The 22,348-nt window shown below is 36.8% G+C and overlaps 1 protein-coding gene and 1 long non-coding RNA gene across 4 annotated transcripts in view; one reads left to right on the top strand and one right to left on the bottom strand.

Moving 5' to 3' along the window:
- Positions 1–17,271, bottom strand: part of LOC145548524 (uncharacterized) — a 76,695-nt gene extending 59,424 nt beyond the window's left edge. Inside the window, exons 1-4 of one of the 3 annotated variants that reach the window (XM_081599044.1) lie at positions 17,113–17,271; positions 15,853–15,902; positions 15,378–15,740; positions 14,444–15,105 (exon numbers count right to left, since the gene is read on the bottom strand). In XM_081599044.1, coding sequence (XP_081455170.1) covers positions 14,927–15,105; positions 15,378–15,740; positions 15,853–15,902; positions 17,113–17,114 — 594 coding nt within the window. In that variant the 5' untranslated portion in view covers positions 17,115–17,271 and the 3' untranslated portion in view covers positions 14,444–14,926. Of the gene's footprint in view, positions 1–14,443; positions 15,106–15,377; positions 15,741–15,852; positions 16,338–17,112 lie in introns of those variants that run through there. The other 2 variants (XR_014084528.1, XR_014084527.1) reach the window with 2 other exon arrangements.
- Positions 7,817–10,039, top strand: LOC108165967 (uncharacterized). The gene is made up of 3 exons (XR_014084740.1): positions 7,817–7,996; positions 9,443–9,492; positions 9,605–10,039. It is a non-coding gene; the product is annotated as an uncharacterized LOC108165967 (long non-coding RNA).
- Positions 17,272–22,348: the final 5,077 nt, after the last annotated feature.

A 22,348-nucleotide genomic window follows, 5' to 3' on the forward strand; every position in this document is an offset into this window, starting at 1 on the left:
TTTTAGCGATTTTACCGCCCTTTCATACCAGATATCTCAAATTGTTTTGTGACTAGACGTTTTAGCGATTTAAGATATCTCTAATTACATTCTGACTAGTTTAAATGACGTCAGATTTACCATTGACTTGTATGGAGACTTCAATTCATAATATCTACAATGAATATCTACAACGAATTACTGACAATCTGAATTTTTAACATAAATTCGGTTTTACCGCCCTTGCTTTCCAGATATATATCACTAAAACGCCTAGTCTAGTTTGAATATAATCTTCAATTATATTTTGACAACACAAGACAAAATACATATTCGAGATATCTCTAATTAGATTCAAATATCTAGACCAAATGTTGTTCATAAACCCAGACAGTTCAAAAATGTCAAATCTGTCAGATCAGTTATTTCTAAAAGAAACACATCCATATTTTTCATAATGTCATGTTTATTTCTTTGTAACCAGATTGATCCACACAACACTGCATAGACTTATTAGGTCAGACAAGCTCTTCCTGTTGAACTACAACGTTTTGAGGTCAGTGAACACACCACAACCACAGAGAGATGAGCTGAGGATAATGAGCTGAAGGATCCTGGAGATCATCTTCATCCTGAGAGAGGAAGAGGACAGATTTCATACTTTCAACTCTAAAATATTCCTACATGTAAAATTAATTAAAAAAATAAACTCACTGTTTCACATGAGAACAAGTAAACTGAAACTGTTGAGCGGGGTGGGGGCGCGTTTGTCTTTTGATTTTTACCCAGGAAGCATTTCGGCTAAAACGTGAGTGAAACAGCCATTGGGACTGACTAGTATATGTTCCATTGGGGAAAGTATTTTTAACATTAAATACACTTCTCAACAGGCGAGGGCACACTTTCTCAATCTATAATTAGACATTTTAGCAACTTGAAACCATTCCTCCATTCCTGGCACCTCCAGACCCAGGCCAGTCATGTTTTTGGACTGTGGGAGGAAACCAGAGCAACCCCACGCATGCACAGGGAGAACATGCAAACTCCATGTAGAAAGACCGGGGCCGGGTATTGAACCCAGAACCTTCTTGCTGCAAGGCAACTGCGCCACTGTGCAGCCCGTTTTAGAAAACATTCAAGTCAAAATGTCAGTACGCTGTATTTTGTCTGCATACCTAATAATAGCCTCTGAATATAGCCTCTCCGTCACAGAGCTGAGAGATTCTGCAGCAGGTTTGGACTTTGACATGAGCCATGGGAATAGAAATTTTTAAAGTGCAGTCAATAATACTTTTATAACAAATTTATATCAGTAAAGATTTCTTGGTTGCATGAGGGCTGTTAACAAATCCAACTTAACAGCCCTCATGCACAAAGAAACCCCATAACAGGAATTCCTCCCATGGCCAAAGTAGGAACCTGAGCTCAGCAGTGGGACCTGTCATGTCAACCCAAAATGCCACATAAACAGTTTCATTTGTCTCACAGTTTTCTTGGCTGTTGTAAAACTTCTTTGTTGTGTGATGTAAACCTCGGAGTCATTGTGGGAAGTTTCGTCTATATGTTGAAAGAGAAACCAATCACGTCACATCCTACTGACTGTAATAAAGCCAGTTTTCTCCCTCACAGTCAGCTCTCTGCAGGAATTCATCTCTCTCCTCATGGCTCTCTGGTTGCTCAGCATTTCTCTCTCCCTGGATGTTGTTCACTGACAGGTACAGGTGAGTATTTGCTCTCTTCTTAGTCTGCAGGACACATGAAGGGGTTAATAGTTTCTATTTGCTTTGATTCTTATCAAGATTTTTATGATGAAGACGGTGTAAACTGCTATTAGCGTTTGGTCATTTTTGTCCTTTCATTTAGAACATTTATCAAAATTGGGCAAAAAAAAAATAATCAAGTTTTATAAATTAAATGATTGCATAGAAGTCCTGTAGAAAGGATAGCATGTTACTAAAAAATAAGTAGCAATTTTCAATTAATAATGTCTTTTCAAAATGTTTAATAATTTTCTCCAGACTGCGTTGCAAGTACAGTAACCAAGACTAACTGTGGTTTAAGTATAAACGCTAACATTTTTCCACTATTGATGGAAATAACCTCTACATGTGAATTAGGAAGACCTCAATATTAATAGGAATATTTGTGTAATATTTCAAATCACATCCGACTTTAACAGAATTAACTCATTTCAATGAAGAAGACATCTCTGTTCATTAAGCTGTCAGTGTCTTTATGGCCCACATTAGTTTTTACCTACAGAGGAAACAGCAGGACAGGTTGTGTACAAGTTGGTATCACTGGTTCTGAAGGTTTCTCTGTTTTTCTCTGCTACATCATATTTTGGTGCTACTTGCCTTTTATTTATATGACAAAGTGCAGAGTTTACACCTGGCAGCTTGTGGTGACATCACCATTTAGTACAGTCACTTATTAATAGCTGTAATAAACCAGGGCTGTGTGTGTGTGTGGGGCTGCTCAAAGCTAAAAAGGGGCACATTGAACAAGATCTTAAAACACCGTACAACAACATAGTAACAACCCATATTAACTAATATTAACTAATATTCAACCAGATCAGACTGGATCCTCGTCATCATGTGGGCTCAATGAAAAGCAGATGCTGACGGAGCTGAAGGGCTGAGATGATCTGAGATGATCTGAGTCTGTAGCTGTAAACAGAGCAGAGGAGAGAAAGTGGCTCGTTATGAAGTTATCAAATAAGAACATTTCCTGATATTTACTAAATAATCTCTAATAATATCTGAATGTTTAACCTCCATAGTAACTTGGCTGCAGACGGTTTTATAGATCTATGAAGCTCACAGGGGTTAAAACTCTACATCATTTGTGGATGTTAAATCAATAAATAACCAATAATCCTTGTTAGATCCATTGATCCAGTCCAGGTCAGAGTCCAGTGTCTCTCCTTGGTCTCTGCTGCTGCTGGAAGTGGACCGGTTCACTCTGACCTCTGACCTTTCTGCTCTGTTTCTCTGTCCTGTAGTTCAGATCTCAGCTGTTCCTGGACAGACCGTCTCTCTGCCATGCCGACTCCCCAACAACAAACCTGCTGTGGTTGTGAAGTGGACCCGACCGGACCTGGAACCAGAATATGTCCTCCTGTTCAGAGACCAGCAGCCGGACCCAGAGAACCAGCATCCATCTTTTAGGAAGCGGGTGGAGCTGCAGGACAGACGGATGGAGGACGGAGACGTGTCTTTGCTTCTGAGCAACGTGACGACCAACGACACGGGAACATACGAGTGTCGAGGTTTCCAGAGAGAAGCAACCGGCAGGAAGAAACGCACTTTGACCTCTGACCCCATCGGGGTCGTCTTTCTGGATGTGGCGCCTCCTACTGGTGAGTTTTCATGGTTTCTGTGTTCCAGTGAAAGAAGGAAGCTGCATAAAGTGGTTTAATGTACAATCAGTGAATCTTCTTAAAGGTAAAATGTCTCCAGAGTCTCTGTGGCTAAAATAAGGGGGAATATCCCTTTAAGGCCAGATGTGGTTCTGGTTCTGCAGTGAACCTGTCAGCCCAGATGTTTGTGTTTCTAAAGATGCTGCAGAAAGCAGCTGGTCTGAGAGCAGCAGGTGAAGAGAAATGGATTCTGACCTTCAGCTCTGATTCTGTTTGACAGAAAACAAGGAGGGAAGAAAAGAAGATGGAGGCAGAAACAAACATGTTGGACTGATTGTTGGAGCCGCCATGATGGTTTTAGTGGTTACTGGTTTGGTTCTTTATCTTATTAACTGAAGACCAAGGAAGAAGAAGACGTTGGATTTGTTGCAAATTTGAATAATTATTCAAAAAACTAATCTCAATTAATAAAAATAAAATTGTGGTCAAAGCTTATGGAATTGTAGTGATTTTTTTTAAACTAAAAAAGTGTTGTTTAAAAACCTATTTTAATTAGAATCACTCATTTTTAACTCATGAAGTGAAAAATTTACTTGCAAAACATAAACTTTTATTTCCGCATGTCAGAAACTTTTTTTGAGAGTCGAAGTTTTTGGTTTTGATTCTCTTGGGTCTTTAGACCTCAGCCAGGATATTTTTAATTTCAGATTGAAAATATTGTTTATTCTTCCAAGAACAGCAATAAATGTGACCAGCTTTCCTCTAATTAAATGAGATTTCCAGCAAATTTTATTTCATTCACTCTTTCTATATAAGTTTTAGTTATAAGTTCCACATTAAATTGTAATTTATTCCTTCCAAACAGGATACACTTTGTTTACTCAGGTTTAGTGAGAAATTATTTCTGTCAAATCACAGTTCAGTTTATATTTTCAGTCCTAATTGGACTGTTGAAAACCCGAGAAAGGAGGAGAAATATTAACTTTCACTGCTGAGCATCTTTTAGTCAGACAGCTTAGAGCGCCATCATGTGGACAAAACAACACATTTTAGCTGTGAATGAGCAGCTCCGGTTTTGTTCAGATTTAAATCAATGAGTTTGTTCCTATTGGGATGTAGTTTCTGATGTTCTGCTGCCTCTTCTCCTCATCCAGAGAGAGGAAGTCCTGATCTCTCGGTTTTGGTCTGGGACCCTAAAAGTCTTGGTCTTGACTTGGTGTTGGGTTCGGTGGTCTTGACTACAACACCATCAACCAGATGGAAACTTTTCCTCTTTCTTATGAAGTTTTATTGTTTTAAGAGGAATTTGCTGCAGTCCAACATTCAAGACTTTAATGTTTTTCATAGAACTGGTGTTTAAATTAAATAGCTTTCTGTTAAATATTTCTATCTAAAATCTGCTAAAATATTCCCTCTAACAATCTGATGCATCATCCAAACATTTATTTAAAATAAACAAACATTCAGATCAGTCCTTTGTTCACAGATGATGATAAAAACTTCCTCATTAACCTGATAGAGTTTCTGAGTCATTTTGGTCCCAAAAGGTGAATTAATATTAATTAGTGATTCCATCTGATGGCTGATATTTAATGTGTTTTAATGTGTCTTGGTAATGTAAGACCAAGACTTTTAGGACCCGAGACCAAGGCTGAGAGAGATCGAGACCGAGTTAGGACTTCCTCTCTCAGGATGAGGAGAAGAGGACAGAGGCTGATTTATAAACCTTTACTGATGAAGATAAGATGAGGGGAAAAGATCACGTGTAAGTATCAGCAGATCACAATCCCCCAAAATTAAGGAAATTACCAGAAATGAACTGGTAAATCACTTGGCCAATAAATGTATCTTATATTATACATGCATATAACGTAAACAGCACTGTCAGAGATGCAGGTGTGTGAATGATTTAATGATCGGACTGCTGATTGCAGTCGGTCCACATTGTTGGCAGAACTAGAGGGCCCCAAAATCCCATTTCGCTTAGGACCCCAAGGAGGCTTGGGCCGGCCCTGCTCGTTATTTATTATCACTGATTTTTACTTGTTCCAACATGATGAACGTTCCTATGGCCCCTGCTGCCACCAGGGGGCGACCAGGGGGCGACTGACTGGAATGTCAGTCATGTCTGGAATGACATGACTGACATTCCAGACAGTCATGTCTGGAATGTCAGACATGACTGTCTGACATTCCAGACAGTCATGTCTAAACCTGGAAATGAACAAGTTACCTTGACCTTTGACCTTTAAGTCATCTGACTCTGTACTTCTGAACCAATCAGAAATTGAGACAAAGTTCCCTTTCTTTTTTTGTTTGTTTTTTTTCTGACAAATAACAGGAAGCCTGGGCAGCATCTCTATCTCCAACCCACATGTCACAGACTTTGTTTAACCCATTAGATCACTATTTACATACATTTTAAAAACATTTAAGCATTTAGTAAATCCAGATCTAGTTAAATTATTCATCTCCTTCCTGAAAGTTTCCTTCTCAGTTTTTCTCCTCCTTCTCTGACTTTATTGGGTTGCCATATTTTGCTATATTTTTATGTCATGAATTGAAACACACATGCAGAACATGTACAAGCTAAGGTTGTCAAAGTTAAGCTACAGCATAGCTGGCCCTAACCGTACTCTTACTTTTTTTTTTTTATTAAAACTTATACTGACTTTTGAAATGTGATCCCTTTGGACCTTGTTATCTTGCTGTTGGAGCATTGATAATTAATTTTAAAAAATTGTGTCCCTTTATTCAGATTATTTCTTTGATTGTGTCATTTTTCCCGTCCACTGATACTCCCGACCCAAAGCAATGAGCAATGGTGCACAGTAAGTAACGTGGTGTTAAATCCACTAATATAGATCACTGAGAGGATTTGCCATTCATGTTATACAAAGGCATAATAATAAAAAAAAGATCATGCACTGGCCGTTAGGGCTTTGAACAGAATATGCAGCTGTTTCAGAGTTACTGTCTGAGGATAGATGGAGGCACATAAAGGAAAAAAGTGTATGAAATATTGGTGGGGACAATGTGTCCCCACCAATATTTCATACACTTTTTTCCAGAGCTCTGTCTACTTTCTCTCTCACACTGATGGTGTTTCAGAACACCAGACGATCAGAACGTCGTCACCAACCTGCAGTCAGTCTTTCAGAAGGTTACGGTTTGAGGGACAGACGCATTTTAATCAAGACATGAATCCAATTTGAGTGACTGCAACTCTTTCTTTTTTGGAGGAGGTTATTTACGTTGAAGATGTGGAAAAACAAAGTGAGAAATTCTGACTGCATTATTTCTGCTCTATTATTATTTTTTTTGAAAAACAAAAAACAAAACTCTATGGTGCCATTGTGTCACCTGTCTGTTGAATAAGCAACCAATTCCTCTTATTATTTCTTTTGTTCTTATTAGTGTTCATATTTTCAGGTTTTATCCCGTTAATTCCACATTCTCCTTTCAGTTTGACATTCTGCTTACTTTTGCTTACTTCTCCTAATTTCCTCTTCCTGGTTTTTCCTCACAGTGGCATTAATCCACCCATTTTCTTACACCCTTCTCCCAAGTGCAGTCGGGAGGGTTGCTGGTGCCTCTCCAGCGAGAGGCAGAGTCAGAGTCTAACTACATATTATTCAGGTGGATGCGAACATATAATCCCCCTATATTATAAGAGATCAAAAATAAACAGAGATAAAACATTTATTGATATTTATAAGATAAGATGATGATTGAAAAGGATGATATAAAATAAAATAAAGAAAATATGAATAAAAATAGGAGAAATATTGGACTTCAGATTAAAGTCCAGCTGGTTGCAGATCAACACATTGATCTTTCTCTACATTTAAAGAAAGCAGAGCTCTGTCTACTTTCTCTCTCACACTGATGGTGTTTCAGAACACCAGACGGTCAGAACGTTGTCACCAACCTGCAGTCATGTTATACCTTCCAGTTCTCTCTCCTCTCGTCAACATGACTGATCATGTTGGCTAAACTCCTCCTTCCTGCTCAGAGCAGAAACCACCCCTCTGTCACCTCTAACTGGTTTGTCCAGGTTTATCTACTCCGGTTAGTTCAACTGTCTGTAAACAATTAATTAAAGGAGTCCAGTCTGGTTCAGCAGCTCTCTGCTGGAACATAAAATGATTCTAAACAAATCTTTTGAAATAAATGTGAACATGTTTCAGTAAAATCACTTGATGTTCTGGTTCTCTGAATGTTCCTGAAGGCACCACAGAGAATCTCAGATGATTTTCTTGTTGAGTTTCTTCACCAAATGTTTTCATGATCCGTGTCTGCAGAGCAGCAGAAAACAGCAGGACCTTCATCACTTCCTCATTTCTGTTTTACTCTCCATGTTGACGAGTCACGAGTCACATGGTGTCATTCTCTCAGAGGGGGGGAAGGGAATCTGTGCTGTGAGGAGGAGGAGCTAAAGTGTTTCCTTCATTTTACTTTCGAGTTTGATACCTCGACTGTGTCAGACCAGAAGCATCAAGACAGTAACAAAAATAATTTGTCAGTCTGTTAGTTTAGATCTGGCCTGTAGCTTTAGAGATCAGCAGCAACGTTATGGAAGAAAACCTGGAACAAACATCAGTCATTGAAGCAACAAAGTGTTGAAGCTGATGAAGGAGAAAAACTAACAGAGTAAGTTTATATTTTATAAAGGTCTGTTGTCTTATTTAGATAGTGGGGTATAACATTTTTACTTCAGTACATGTTTCTTGTGAATAAGTGTTCTGGTAGCTGTAAGTTTTATGTTTCTAGTCAGCATTAAATTTGTTTATCCAATTTTTCTCCACTTAGGGTTAGACAAGCCCTAACCTCAGACAAGCATGTGGTGGTTCAACAAAAGAGAGAAATAAATAAGTCAGTCATTTTCTGTGTTTATTATAAAAAACATTATGGCAGCTATTGTAATTGTCTTTACATTTAACAATAAGGTGAAATGTAAAAAAAAGAGAACAAAACATTTTAATTTTCTTAAATAGTTTTTGTCACAATTCCAGAAAGTGAAACTAAAATACATTATATAGATTCAAACAGAGTCAAATATTCTAATCCTTTAGTTTTAAAACATTTATTATGGTTTGCAGATAATAAACCCAACCTCCAGTGTCTCTGGAAAATGTTATATTGTATAAAATACTGTAAAATATCAGAAAATCATGTTATAACACTAATCAGTGAATTAACTCTAAACAGCTGCACTAGAGGCCTCTAATGGTCTCTCTCTCTCTCTGAAATGATTGGACTGACGATTGGACAGAAAACATGTCGACTCTCTTCATAATGAGATGTTGGGTTATGAACATTTGTCTCCATGCAAGGAAGAAAGAAAAGTTATTGCTTAAGAACCTGGTTGTTCAGAGTGTTTATCAAAAGTTGAGTGGAAGGAAAAACTGCTAAATTACATTGCAACAGGGAAAACTGCAGCCTTGTCAAAAAGTCACTCACAATTTTCAAGGAGCTTCAGAAGGAGGAAGGAGAAACTGAGGCTGATTCAGAGCAGATTCTGTTCTCTCTGTGTTGGATTCACTCAGGCAAAGAGCCTTAAATTGGTTAAGCAGAAATCTTCTTTTCAGCTGATAGTAAAGTTTATATTTCATTCAGAAATGAAGGATCCAGAGTTTGGAGGAAGAAAGAAGAGAATCAGAAACTATGTTGATTAAAGTCCAAAGTGAAACTGACTGTATAGAAATTAACAGACTTTTCAGAAACCTGAAATCTCTATTTCAGGTTTCTGAAAAGCTGCATATTCTCTATTTCTAGTTTGTCATGAGTGACAGTTTTTTTGTCACTAACTGCGAAATTAGTGACAAAATATATTTAAGTGATGACAAGAAACCCTTTTCTTCATTGATTACAACAAACCGATTTAACTCAGAAAAAGTTTTATAATAAAATATTCAGCAGCTGCAGAGAATGAAAACGTCCTGTTGGCTTAAGGCTTTGGTGTGAGTTTATAACCACAAGGTGGCAGTAGAGATCTTTCTAAACAACCTTAATTCTGCTCCAGGAGTCCAGTTGTTCCTCATACTGACTGATGTTGTTCCTGATGTCCTGCTGTCTCTCCTCCTCTTCCTCTCTCAGGATGAAGATGATCTCCCTGCTGCTCCTCATCCTCAGCTCATGTCTCTGTGGTCAGTCTCCATCTTGTCTTTGTGACAGAAAGCTCTCTAGATGGAGCTGAAAGACTCCCATGTTCCAGTTCTCAGTGTGTCTGCTCCTCTCTTTCCCTCTCTGTCTCCTCAGCAGCAACATTTGTAGTGAATGTGACCCAGAGCAGCTATGAGGCCGAGGAGAACCACAGCATCACTCTGGAGTGGACCTTCACCTCCAGGACTCAGGGATCCTTCAGGGAACTGTCCATCTACTGCAGCTTGTTGAGTCCTCATAAAGAATCCGTTCTCTATCAGGTCCATGATGGAGTTGAGCTTCCAGATTCTCAGGACGAACATTTTTCAGGACGAGTCCAGATTGACAAAGACGTCCTCAGAGAAGGACGAATCAGACTCCATGTGTCTAGACTGAGGACTGAAGATTCTGGTCTGTATCTGTGTGACATGAAAACTGAAGATGGAATCAACTCTGCAACATGTCGACTCAACGTTTCTGGTAAAATCTGTCGTCCTGCTTCTGTTTCTCTGCTGACATTCATCTGATTCCAGGTCTAAAATGAAGTTTCTCCTTTTCTCTCCAGCTGCTGCTGATCAGCTTCAACCTCCAACTCAGAATCTACAACCAGACAGACGAGGAAGAATCGGAGTTCTTGTTTTACTGGGACTTTTTGTTCTTGTTGTTTTTATGTTCGTTTCCAATTTTGAAAAGCAAACTAGGAAGAAAATGTCTTTCTAATCAAACAGATGTTTAGTTTCTCTGAGAAATGACGCCTGGACTCTAAAAACACTGATGTAAATATGTAATGAAGAAAAACATCCATCCATTTTCTTAACGTTTTTCCCTGATGGGTCAAAAATGGCGGCTGGTAAATGTCTCCAGAGGTCAACTGGGGAGAGACGGGTCACCCTGGACAGGTTGTCAGTCCATCACAGGGCAGAAGAAAAACATAAGACCTTATTTATTAAAAGCTTATTATTGTTAAAAGAATAATGAAGTTAAATTTATCTGGTTTGATTTTAAAGGTTAAGATTTAATGTAGCTGTTAAAACTTTCCTCTGAAAACAGCTGATAGTTTTTATGTTTTCTAAACTCTTTACTGTTTATTGAAGTGTAAATGTTGTACATAGTGGTAAATAAATGTCAACACATTTTAAACATAAAGTAAATGTTTTCTGACATGCGTTGGTTTTCTAATATTTTATTAAATTGTGGAAATAAATATTTTCACTTATCAATGTTTCCTTTAGAGTTCTAAGTTTTCATATTTTCTCAGCAGTTGATCAAAAGTGTAAAATAGATTCATCCAGTTTAGTTTAATCTTTTCTTAGTTGCATTAAAGTTTAATTTGTCAAAGGAACAAAGTCAGTTTTAGTGATTTAAACCTGAAACATGTGAAGAGACACAATCTGCCTGGAAACAAGAAAAACTCAGAAGAGGAGAAGAAGAAGAAGAAGAATATGGAGGAACTGATGGTATCAATGATCCATCAATATTAATTTCTCTTTTATTAGAGACACTTTGATTCTTTTGACACTTGGGATGCAGCTGAAGTTAAAACCAGAGAAAAGAAGAAGTCAGAAATATTCTGTCCAGGACTTTGGGTCTGTTTTTATAAAACATGATTTTATCAAACAGCTTCTATGAACACATGAAGGATCATTGATTCATTAAAAGCAGTGAAATATTTCCCTGACTTGTTTTACTACAGCAGGAAACAGAGCAGGAAGTAGAGAGAGAGCGACAGGAAGGAGAAACAAAGTAAACCAGGATATGTTCAGGTTGTCAGACGTTTATATTATCAGAGACAAACTGGATCAATTATATAAAAATAAAGTAAAAATATAAAGCTAATATCAGATTTAACTCATCAATATTGTCAAAACCTGCAGTAAGAAGTTCAGTCTGTTTCTCATTAAATCAGTTTGACTGAAGAGTCTTTAAAGGCATCATCATCATCATCATCATCATCATCATCATCATCATCATCATCATCATCGTCATAATTAAACATGAATTATGTTCTCAGCTCATGTACTTTGTTTAGACACATGAGATCTGCTTCCGTATTTATTTATGGCCGCTAGGAGGCAGTGATGCATTTTTTATCTTCTGCATGTTATAACAGATTTTAATTATTATTATAGAAATTAGCTACAAAGTTCTACGTCGGCGGCTCGGCTGATACCGAGGAATGTAGAAGTCTTATTTTAGCCAAAAATAAGCTTGTTTACAGTATTGCAATGCACTGAACAAGGTCAGTTGTTGCTGATGTTTAACCGTGAGGCTTCACTCAACAAGTGTCTGTAAGCAACAAACTGAATCCTTGAATAAGCTACCTCCATGGAGGAAATGGTATAAACCGGTTAAACCGGTTTCCATGACCGACGTGCATGGCGGACCATGCATGGCTCATCCTTCAGTTCAGCGGTTTGAGGCAGAGACGCTGAACGAGTCAAAGTCTCTTTGGCCGGAGACGGAAAACTAGATCATGTCTAATATGCTTAAAGCTGTTAGATTGATCGCAGAGGAGAAGTGCATTGTGGGAAATGGTGTTTTGAGAAAGAAAACTCAAAATATCAGTAATGCAAAGATGCATTTTCTGCTGATCACTTTAGTCAGGAAGACTGCTGCCCTCTGGTGGTCAGACACTGGGAAATGAACCGAACTGGAAACACACAGCTTTAAATAAGAGGTTTAGTTCAGCCTTAGTTTGAAGTACTGAACTTCAGATGTTACAGTTTGTTTGCATGTTATATTCAGTAATATTGAGACAATAATCATAGATGATGTTTCAAGTCACTGAATCGACGACTCAGCTGCGATGATGTTCAGTTTCAGTTCAAAGCTGCAGAACAGATAAAAATGCTGAATGAACTTGAGATGATGAATGTTTCTAAATCAAAGAATCTGATCTTTAGCTTTATAAAGTGAGTTTTCAACATGATGTCAGCCTGCTGGCTTGATGCACAACTGGCTTCACAACTGGATCTATATTTGATCATAAAAATTAACAAAAACAAACAAATGATCATTTCTGGCTGTTAAAACATAAAAAATATTCATTAGGATCAAATTTTGACCTTATTGGTTTCATTATTCTGTATAATCTGTTGGTGGTTCAATACATCGACTTTAATTCTACAGATTCTCTCAATAAACTTTATTGATCACTGATGTGACAGACGGTCTGAGCATCAAACCATTAACTGTACTCTCATAATGAATAAAACATTTTCTCTTTCTGTAATTTACGCTCATGTTACAATTCATATATATTAGCAGAAAACTTTCTGGGTAAAAGCAAAAAGTTTTGAATGTTTCTAAATTCTTCATTCTATTCATGTTTTTGCAAACACACAAACTGCAGCTTAGATTTCTGATCTTTATGATAAATTAAAAGAAAAAATCCCAAACTGAAAATATTTCCTTCATATTTTTCTGTAACTTTGATGTCAGTAAATCAATAAACTGATTTCAAACATGTGTCTGTGTGAACTTGTATAGTTTTAAAGGTACATTTCTACATAAAGTCTGTAGAAATCTCAGAACAGCTGGAAAATATTTTAGTTTCTTTTATCAGTTTTGAAAAAAAATGTTAAGACATTAAGATGTAAATATTTACTTAAATATTTGCTCAGATTTTTTTGTGTTTACTATAAAATTATAGAAATAAATTAATTTCAACGGTTTAATTCTTGAAACAGGTGGTTCTGTCAAGATAATGGTGGAGATGTAAAGATTCTCACTGCTTGTATGTTGATGCTTATTTGAAAAAAAGAAAAACAGAATTAATAATTTGATTATTTTTATTAACAGAAAAAGAATAAAGCATCAACATTTCCCAGTAAAAACGATCAGCTGATTGATCACCAGATATTTAATTGATCCAACATTTCAGCTGGTTTTAGAGAAGCAGCTCCTCTTCATCGTTTTCTATAAATAAATAAATTTAGTCGCTATTTAATGTCATCTAAACTAATATGGGGTTTAATTTTGTTTTTGTCCATCATGTTGTAACATGATCAACATGTCAATAAAACAAACTGATTAATTATGTCTAAGACTAACATTGATGATAAAACTTGAAGAATTGAAAAGATTCTGGTGGTAAAAACATAAAACCAGAACAAATGAATCTGAACTGATCCAGTCAGTTCGTCTCTCAGACCTTCAGCTCTATCAGCTCACAGTTCCTAACTCCACCACCAGGTGGCTCCACCTTGATGGTAGAACTGGTCTGAGGTCAGATCCAGCAGCTGGACTGGTTCTGCTGAGTCCAAACAGCTGCAGCTCATGTTGATGTTAAAAGCTTCTGCAGTGAATCAGGTTCTGACAACATGAGGGAAGAAATCTGGATTTATTTCAGCAGAACCATCAGAACCAGAACCAGTGGAGCAGATCCAGAGCTTCACTGGTTCATCAGCTGCTGCAGCTGAAAGCAGCTCAGATCAGGGTTCTGCTGAGGTTCTGGTTCTGGTTCCAGGTTCTGGTTCCAGGTTCAGAACGTCTGTTTCCAGCAGCCAGCGGGTCAGAACCAGCTCCAGCTGGACGGGTCAGCAGCCAGGCAGAACAGAACAAGGATTTATGCAAATACTAAATATTTCCCTCGTTAATGGAAGCTGTAAGTAATGCTCTGTTGATCCTCATGATTATTTTTATGATTTTATATCAGAATAAAGCAAAACGCTTCAGGAATAGAAACTTTAAATATAAATTATTAAAAATGACAAAATATTCCAGTGAATCTACCAGAGAGATTGAGCCATCCATCCATCCATCCATCCATCCATCCATCCATCCATCCATCCATCCATCCATCCATCCATCCATCCATCCATCCATCCATCCGTCCGTCCGTCCGTCCGTCCGTCCGTCCGTCCGTCCGTCCGTCCGTCCGTCCGTCCGTCCGTCCGTCCGTCCGTCCGTCCATCCATCCATCCATCCATCCATCCATCCATCCATCCAGACTCCTTGTGTTCAGACTGAAGATGCCGACTCTTTTTTATTCAATAATTTTACATTATCGTACATAAACCTGAAGAAATCTTTGAACATCTGGAAAACTTCCTGACTCACCTCGTTTAGTTTATAAAAGTTATCAGGAAAACTTCAAGTAAAGTCAAACAATTTTACAAAAAAATAAATAAATATTAATGAGAAAATACTGTAGGAAGAGCAGATGATGATGGCCAGGAGAATCAGTGCATTGAAACGTAAAAGAACAGAGAACTGCAAAACAACAACAACTTACCAGGTGACAAATAACACAAAGTAGGGAAGTTTTGGTTATAAACCACAGCAGCTTGTTTACAGACCAACAGCTGCTGTAAAGCACAGTGGTGGAGGAGTGGTGATGTGGGATTATTTTCCTGTCAGGACTGGAGTCCATGATCTCGGCAGAGTCCAGAATGAGTTCAGGATCCATCAGCTGCTTCCTGAAGATTCAGTGTTAAGTTAAATAACTGAATTAAAGTTTTTCATCAGCCATTTCACCAGTAGAGTTCTGGATCCATGTTTGATCAGTAAAACTGTGAGTGTAGCTGCTGTCAGTCCCAGTAAAACATGGAGGCCAATCCGTCCTCGACTGTCTGATGCTGAATCTTCTTTATGATGATGGAAAATTCCAGAAGAAGCTGGAAAATGGATTGAAATAAAAGTGTTTAATGTATCAATAGAGAAACTGATGTTCATGTAAAATGTTGTTTTAGTTTATTTCATGACGTCTTTAGCTTTGAATTTTAGAGGAAACAATAGAAAGGACACAATAAACCACTGTTGGAGCAAACGATCAAAATATTAACAGACATGAAAAGACAAAATATTTCAGAGGTAAAAGACATGAGAGCAACAAATTCTTAGCTGATTAATAGAAAAACCTGAAACTTTCTTTGAAGTTCAAACTCACCAGTAACGTTGAGTTTAGATCTTCCAGAGTTGAATCCATAATCTGTCATCACGTCACACAGATACAGACCAGAGTCTTCAGTCCTCAGTCTGGACACATGGAGTCTGATTCGTCCTTCTCTGAGGACGTCTTTGTCACTCTGGACTCGTCCTGAAAACTGTTTATCCTGAGAATCTGGAATCTCAACACCTTCATGGACCTGATAGAGAACAAAGACTCCATGATCCGTGTTCGCTTCACAGTAGATGAACAGATTCTTCCAGGATCCCTGAGTCCTGGAGGTGAAGGTCCACTCCAGAGTGATGTTCTGGTTCTCCTCGGCCTCATAGCTGCTCTGGGTCACATTCACTACAAATGTTGCTGCTGAGGAGACAGAGAGGGAAAGAGAGGAGCAGACACACTGAGAACTGGAACATGGGAGTCTTTCAGCTCCATCTAGAGAGCTTTCTGTCACAAAGACAAGATGGAGACTGACCACAGAGACATGAGCTGAGGATGAGGAGCAGCAGGGAGATCATCTTCATCCTGAGAGAGAGAGGAAGAGGAGGAGGAGAGGCAGCAGGACATCAGGAACAACATCACTAACAATTCAACATCTTTCTTGCATTGAAAAAACACTTAAAGTGTTTCTTTCTGGGATCCAATTTACTGAATGATTTCAGTCTGAATATCAGCTGCTTGTCACCAACATTTCCTGCTGATAGAAACTGGATGAGAATAGAAAAAAATACTAAAGCACAGAAATGGCTCCTCCTTCTGGACATCTAGAGGAACTACAGCTCATGTCAAGAATTTACATTTGATCTGCAGCATGTCTGTCAATTTATAACAAGCAGTTTAGATTCAGCATTAAAAATTTAATTAACATCTAAAATACTCATATATGTGTGGACTCTTAGTGTTTCTACCTTTATAACAAAATGAGGCAGAACATGATTAGAGCTGATTAATCTTTACTTTCAGATGTAAATCTGACATTTGAACCCTGTGGGAAAAACAGGTTTATGACTTTTATTCTATCAGAACAACAAAACTTTTACATGAAACTGTTGTTGGACGACAATCTGAGAAAAATTAGTTTTTATCCATGAGGATCTGAAAACATCTGATTACAGAAAGCAGAAGTCAGATCAGCCACTCATCACTTCTAGTAAAACTGTGACATAAACACAGAATAAAAAACCTTCATGTGTTTTATTATCCAGTTGGATTAAGAAGAAAAATTATTTTGTCTAAAATCAGTGTTTAATAAAAGTAATGATTGTAAAACATTTTATTTTTAGACGCCTTTGTTGACATTCAAAGACACTGAAATATATAAAATCTATTAAAAGATACAACATTAAAATAATAAAATCCAAGTTTGACTTTAGTTTAATTTAAAATCAAATGAAATGTGTTTTTTAAATTTTGGACAATTAGACATCGATGTGTTTAATAAAGTATCTTTAAACACATCATCCTTATTTTAAAAACAATAAAATAAAACATATTTATTTGATCTGTTGAGACTTTAAGTCCAAACATCTTAAAAATTAAGAGATTTCTGGATTAAATCAAATCTGACATAATTTTTCATTCCAGCTCTTCAAAAGTTTTACAATGCAAGAATGAAACAGGAAGAAAAATAATCACTGATGTATTGATCAGATACACTAACATTTTCTATTTACATTATTGTCTTATTTAGCTGTCAAATTTACAACAAATATAAACCAAACTAATTCAAACTTACATGTCTGGTTGTTTTCATTGTTTCTCAGAGTTTGTAGAGCCGTTCTGTTAGCGTCTGATATATGGAGCAAAGTGAAGGAATAACCAACAACATGTTCATGTTCCTGTTTTTGCTCTCAGTTTCATAAATAACCAACGTGACCTAAACTCACCACCAGCTTCCTCTTGTCTCCAAACATGTTGTGTTTATCAGTTTTTAACATTTTGATGTGAAACCTGAATTTTATCTCATTATTATAAATTCTCTGATCATTGAAAACTGAATCTGATTCTGATTAGAATCAGTTTGATTCACTTCAGTTTAATAAAATCTATTCCAGAGGTTTATAGAACTAGAATCAGTAGATCAGCTGCTATAAACCAGATGTTTGATCTAGTTGTTGTTTCATTTAACAGTTTTTTTTCTGTTGATCTTCAGAGAAATAAAAGTTTTTCTGCTTCATTGAACTGAAGGAGTTCAAAGTTCAGGATATCAGCTTTTAGTCTCCAACCAGGAAGTTTCACTTTCAGTTCAGATTATTTATCTTCACATGTTTGATGTTCAAAGATCTTTATTGTTTGATTGAAACAGCAAATCAGTTTCCTCTGATTTTTCCAGTTAAAATAAATGATTAACTTTTATGTTGATTAATTCTCATCTCTGAATCAAAAGTGAACCGTTCACAAGATAATAGATCTATAGATCTATAGATCTATTATCAGTGACAACCAGAGTTAAATCATCCATATATGTGAGTAACTTGATCTCTGTCATCACAACCAGAGAGGTTAATACTTTTATTTCTTTATGTTGAAGCAGGAATAAAGTTCATTATAACATCCAGTCAGATTTTTTCCTCACTTTGTTCTTTAAACTCTGTTTGTTCATTTTAGTTTAATTAATCCTCCCAGTTCCACCAGTTCAGTTCCTCTGTGTTAAACTGGGATGTTCTGAATGTGAAGAAAATAAAAGATTTACTCTGAAAGGATCTGGACAGTTTTCATCATAGAAATACAACAAACAGATCAACAGTTTCTAGGTTTTAGGATCTAAATGTTTTTGTAGTGAAGAGAAAAAAACAGCTCAGAATGAAAATGATGTGAATCTGATGATTATTCTGCTCTTATTTTCTATCAACTGAATGATTTTTTATTTATTTCTGCACTGAATCTATTCAGAGAAACTCTGAGAAGGTCAAAATGTTTTCATTGTTAAAATGCAGAAAGTCAGAAGCATGCTGGGAAATTTATGGACAAAACTCAGCTTGTCGAAGATCTGAGGGAAGTGACAGAGGGTCAGAATTGCTGACATTACAGTTTGGTTTTACTGTTACTACAAAAGAAGAAGCGAGAATTTCTGACAGTGTCATTTCTGTCCATGTGGATCTCCTGGTTGTGACACCAGAGAGTCAAAGCCCATCACATATATGGCTGATTTATAGATGAGAGTTAATCAATATAAAGTGAATCATTTCATTTAAATGGAGAATTGAGATCAAACTGTTTAGTTGTAACAAAGTTCATGAGATCAGAGGATCAACAGATCAACTCTGTTGATGGAAAAGTTCAGTCTGAAGGAAACTGTTGGTTTTCTTCACTTATCCAGATTAAATCTCTTCTGATCTCTTTAGATTTAATCCGCCTCCATCTCTACATCTGAGCTTCTATAGAGCCGCCTGTGTTTACAATGAAGCGGCTCTTTAGAAGCTCATATCTGCAGAGATAAGCTGAGCTGTTCTCCTGATAAGATCTGGACTCTGACGGTCAGAGAGGCGGCGCTCCGTCTGAAGACCATCAGGGGAAACTCACCTTGTTAGCTGGACAGTTGTGAGACAACAGGCTGGTGGAAAACATGAGGATGAAACCAATGAAACCAAATTCACTAATTTGATCTGATTTAACACAAAGTTGTTTAAAGAAACCTGAACAATGTGAAGCTCAACCTGATACATGAGCAGCAGATCTGATGGTTCAGGTCAGGTGAGTTAATCTGCTGTGTTTTATTGGTGTTTACTTTCTAATCTGACACTTTCTACTGTTTAAAATGTGGAGAAACTCTGTGAAAACATTTAACAGTCTGGTGATGTTAACACATTTTAACCTGTTGAAAATCTGGACTCCAGTGTTTAGAGACATATTGACTGAATTTAGGTCCAGTAAAGTTTTTCCAACACGTCTAGAGAACCTGATTCAGAACCAGAAACAATTATTTTATAGCAGATATTAAAAACAAGACAGAAATATTCTGGATGGATTCTGAACCATGAGAGAGAAAAAGAACCTGCAGGTTAAAAACTGATGAAGTTAAAACAACTTTACATAAATAAAGTTCTTGTTCTGATTCAGAATCTAAAGTTCAGCTTCTAGTAGGAAGGAAAACCTGTGAACACTGAACCTGTTCATGAATGAAAACACACTGATTTTATTCTGATGCTGTTTTTATAAAAATCTGAAGCTGCAGAGAATAAAAACATAACCTGGAGTTTTACTGCTGCTATTCTGGTTTAATACCAGAAGGTGGCAGTAATGATCTGTTTCTGAATAAACTAAACATGAGTCCAGATGTTCCTGATGTCCTGCTGCCTCTCCTCCTCCTCTTCCTCTCACAGGAGGAAGATGATCTCCCTGCTGCTCCTCATCCTCAGCTCATGTCTCTGTGGTCAGTCTCCATCTTGTCTTTGTGACAGAAAGCTCTCTAGATGGAGCTGAAAGACTCCCATGTTCCAGTTCTCAGTGTGTCTGCTCCTCTCTTTCCCTCTCTGTCTCCTCAGCAGCAACATTTGTAGTGAATGTGACCCAGAGCAGCTATGAGGCAGAGGAGAACCACAGCATCACTCTGGAGTGGACCTTCACCTCCAGGACTCAGGGATCCTACAGGGAACTGTTCATCTACTGCTGCTTGTTGGCTCCTCGTAAAGAATTATTCCTCTATCAGGTCCATGAAGGTGTTGAGATTCCAGAGTTTCAGCATCAACAGTTTTCAGGACGAGTCCAGAGTGACAAAGACGTCCTCAGAGAAGGACGAATCAGACTCCATGTGTCCAGACTGAGGACTGAAGACTCTGGTCTGTATCTGTGTGACGTGAAAACTGAAGATGGATTCAACTCTGCAACATGTCGACTCAACGTTTCTGGTAAACTCTGTTGTCCTGCTTCTGTTTCTCTGCTGACGTTCATCTGATTCCAGGTCTAAACTGAAGTTTCTCCTTTTCTCTCCAGCAGCTGCTGATCAGCTTCAACCTCCAACTGAGAATCTACAACCAGACAGTCGAGGAAGAATCGGAGTTTATGTTTCACTGGGACTTTTTGTTCTCATTAAAATTATTTCTTTTTTATATTAGTGTTATATATTTTAAAATCCAAACTTAAAAGGAAATCTGTTTACAATCAGATGTTGAGTTTCTGAGAGAAACAAGAGCTGGACTCTGAAAACTGATATAAAAGGCTAAAAATGGAATAAAAACATGAAACTTTATTTATTAAAAGTTTATTGTTGGTTAAAGGAATAATGTATAAATATTTCTGTCAGGTTTAATTTTAAAGATGATTTAAGTTATGTTTAAAACTTCCACTGAAATCTGCTGCTTGTTTTTTTTTAGTTTTTTATTCTCATTTTGTATCATAATAGATGTTGCAATAGATGTATAGATAATTTTAATAAATGCCTTAACACTGTAAATAAAACAACAAACTGAAACGTTTTATGTTTTTTGGTTCCGATATTTTCTGACCTTTTTTTAAAATGTAATCATTAAAAGAAGAAACTTCACTTATAAATTTATTTCAATTTTTAGGTTGTTATTTTAAGAAAAATTGATCAAAACTCTGAAGTTAATTAATCCAGTTCAGAGTTTCACCTTTTGTCAGATAATTTTATGTTATTCTAGTTTTCAGTGAAAATCTGTAAAATAATCTAATATTCAAGTTACTGCAGCAGATTTAAACCATCCTTTAAAAAAGAGCCAAACAAAATCATTTCAAGGCCATAAACTGAACCTGAGCCACAGTTTGGACAACAATAATCTGCACATAAACACTTTTATTGTTTAATCAGAAATAAATGGTAGAACATGTCAGAACCAGTAAACAGAATCTGACCTTTTCCAGTTCAGTTTAATTGTTTCAAATTTAATTTGCTCAAAGGAACAAAGTCAGTTTTTAAACTCTGCATCTGAACCTGAAATGTGAAAATCACAACTTAGAAGATCGTTTTGTCCACATGGTGGCGCTCTAAGCTCTGACTAAAAGCTGCTCAGCAGTCAAAGTTAGTTTTTCTCCTCATTTCTGTCTTTATTCAGTTCTGATGTGAAAACACAGATTTAGAAAAGTTTCCTTTAATGAAATGTGTTTATTTCTGATTATTAAATATTGATCTGATCAGTTGATCAGCAGCTTCATCCTGATGCTTCACTCAGTGATCTTCAGGTTGAGTTAATTATTTACTAACAGGTTGTTGATGATGTCATTCAGTCGACTCAACACTCAGCACATAATTTGTAAATAAATTATTTCTGCATTAACTGATCATAATGTAACAGATTTATAAATTTGAATTCAAATTTATGAATCTGTTACTGTTTACTGATGTAACTTTAGATGAAAATCAAAGTTAGAAATAAATCTCATAACACTGAAAACATAAAGATCAACAATTGATTTTTATTTGTCATTTTGCTCATTTTCAGAAAGATAAAAATATAGAATCAATTCTTGGTGCTGGAGAGAAACTTTTGGTTTAAATTAGGTTTTAATTTATCTCATTAATTAGGATATAAATTACAGATCAGATCAAAGCTAGTCTGTGTAAAAAAAATAAAATAAATAAAACAAGCAGAAAAGTTGCAGCAACAAAATAAAAGCATAGAAATAACTGAAGGAAAACAGATGAAATGTTTCTGTAACAATAATCAATAATCTGAAGCATCAACGTTTCATAACGGCTGCAGATCCATGTTGGATCCACTGGAGGTTCTAGAAAGTTCTAAGCTGAGAGTTTGGATCTGATCTGATCTGGATCTGCTTCCTTAAATAAAGATAAAGAACCAAACCAGTAACCACTAAAACCATCATGGCGGCTCCAACAATCAGTCCAACATGTTTGTTTCTGCCTCCATCTTCTTTTCTTCCCTCCTTGTTTTCTGTCAAACAGAATCAGAGCTGAAGGTCAGAATCCATTTCTCTTCACCTGCTGCTCTCAGACCAGCTGCTTTCTGCAGCAGCTTTACAAACACAAACATCTGGGCTGACAGGTTCACTGC

Source organism: Poecilia reticulata, chromosome 18 (genome assembly GCF_904066995.2).
Source record: "Poecilia reticulata chromosome 18, P_reticulata-male-v2, whole genome shotgun sequence".
Taxonomy (NCBI): Eukaryota; Metazoa; Chordata; class Actinopteri; order Cyprinodontiformes; family Poeciliidae; genus Poecilia; species Poecilia reticulata.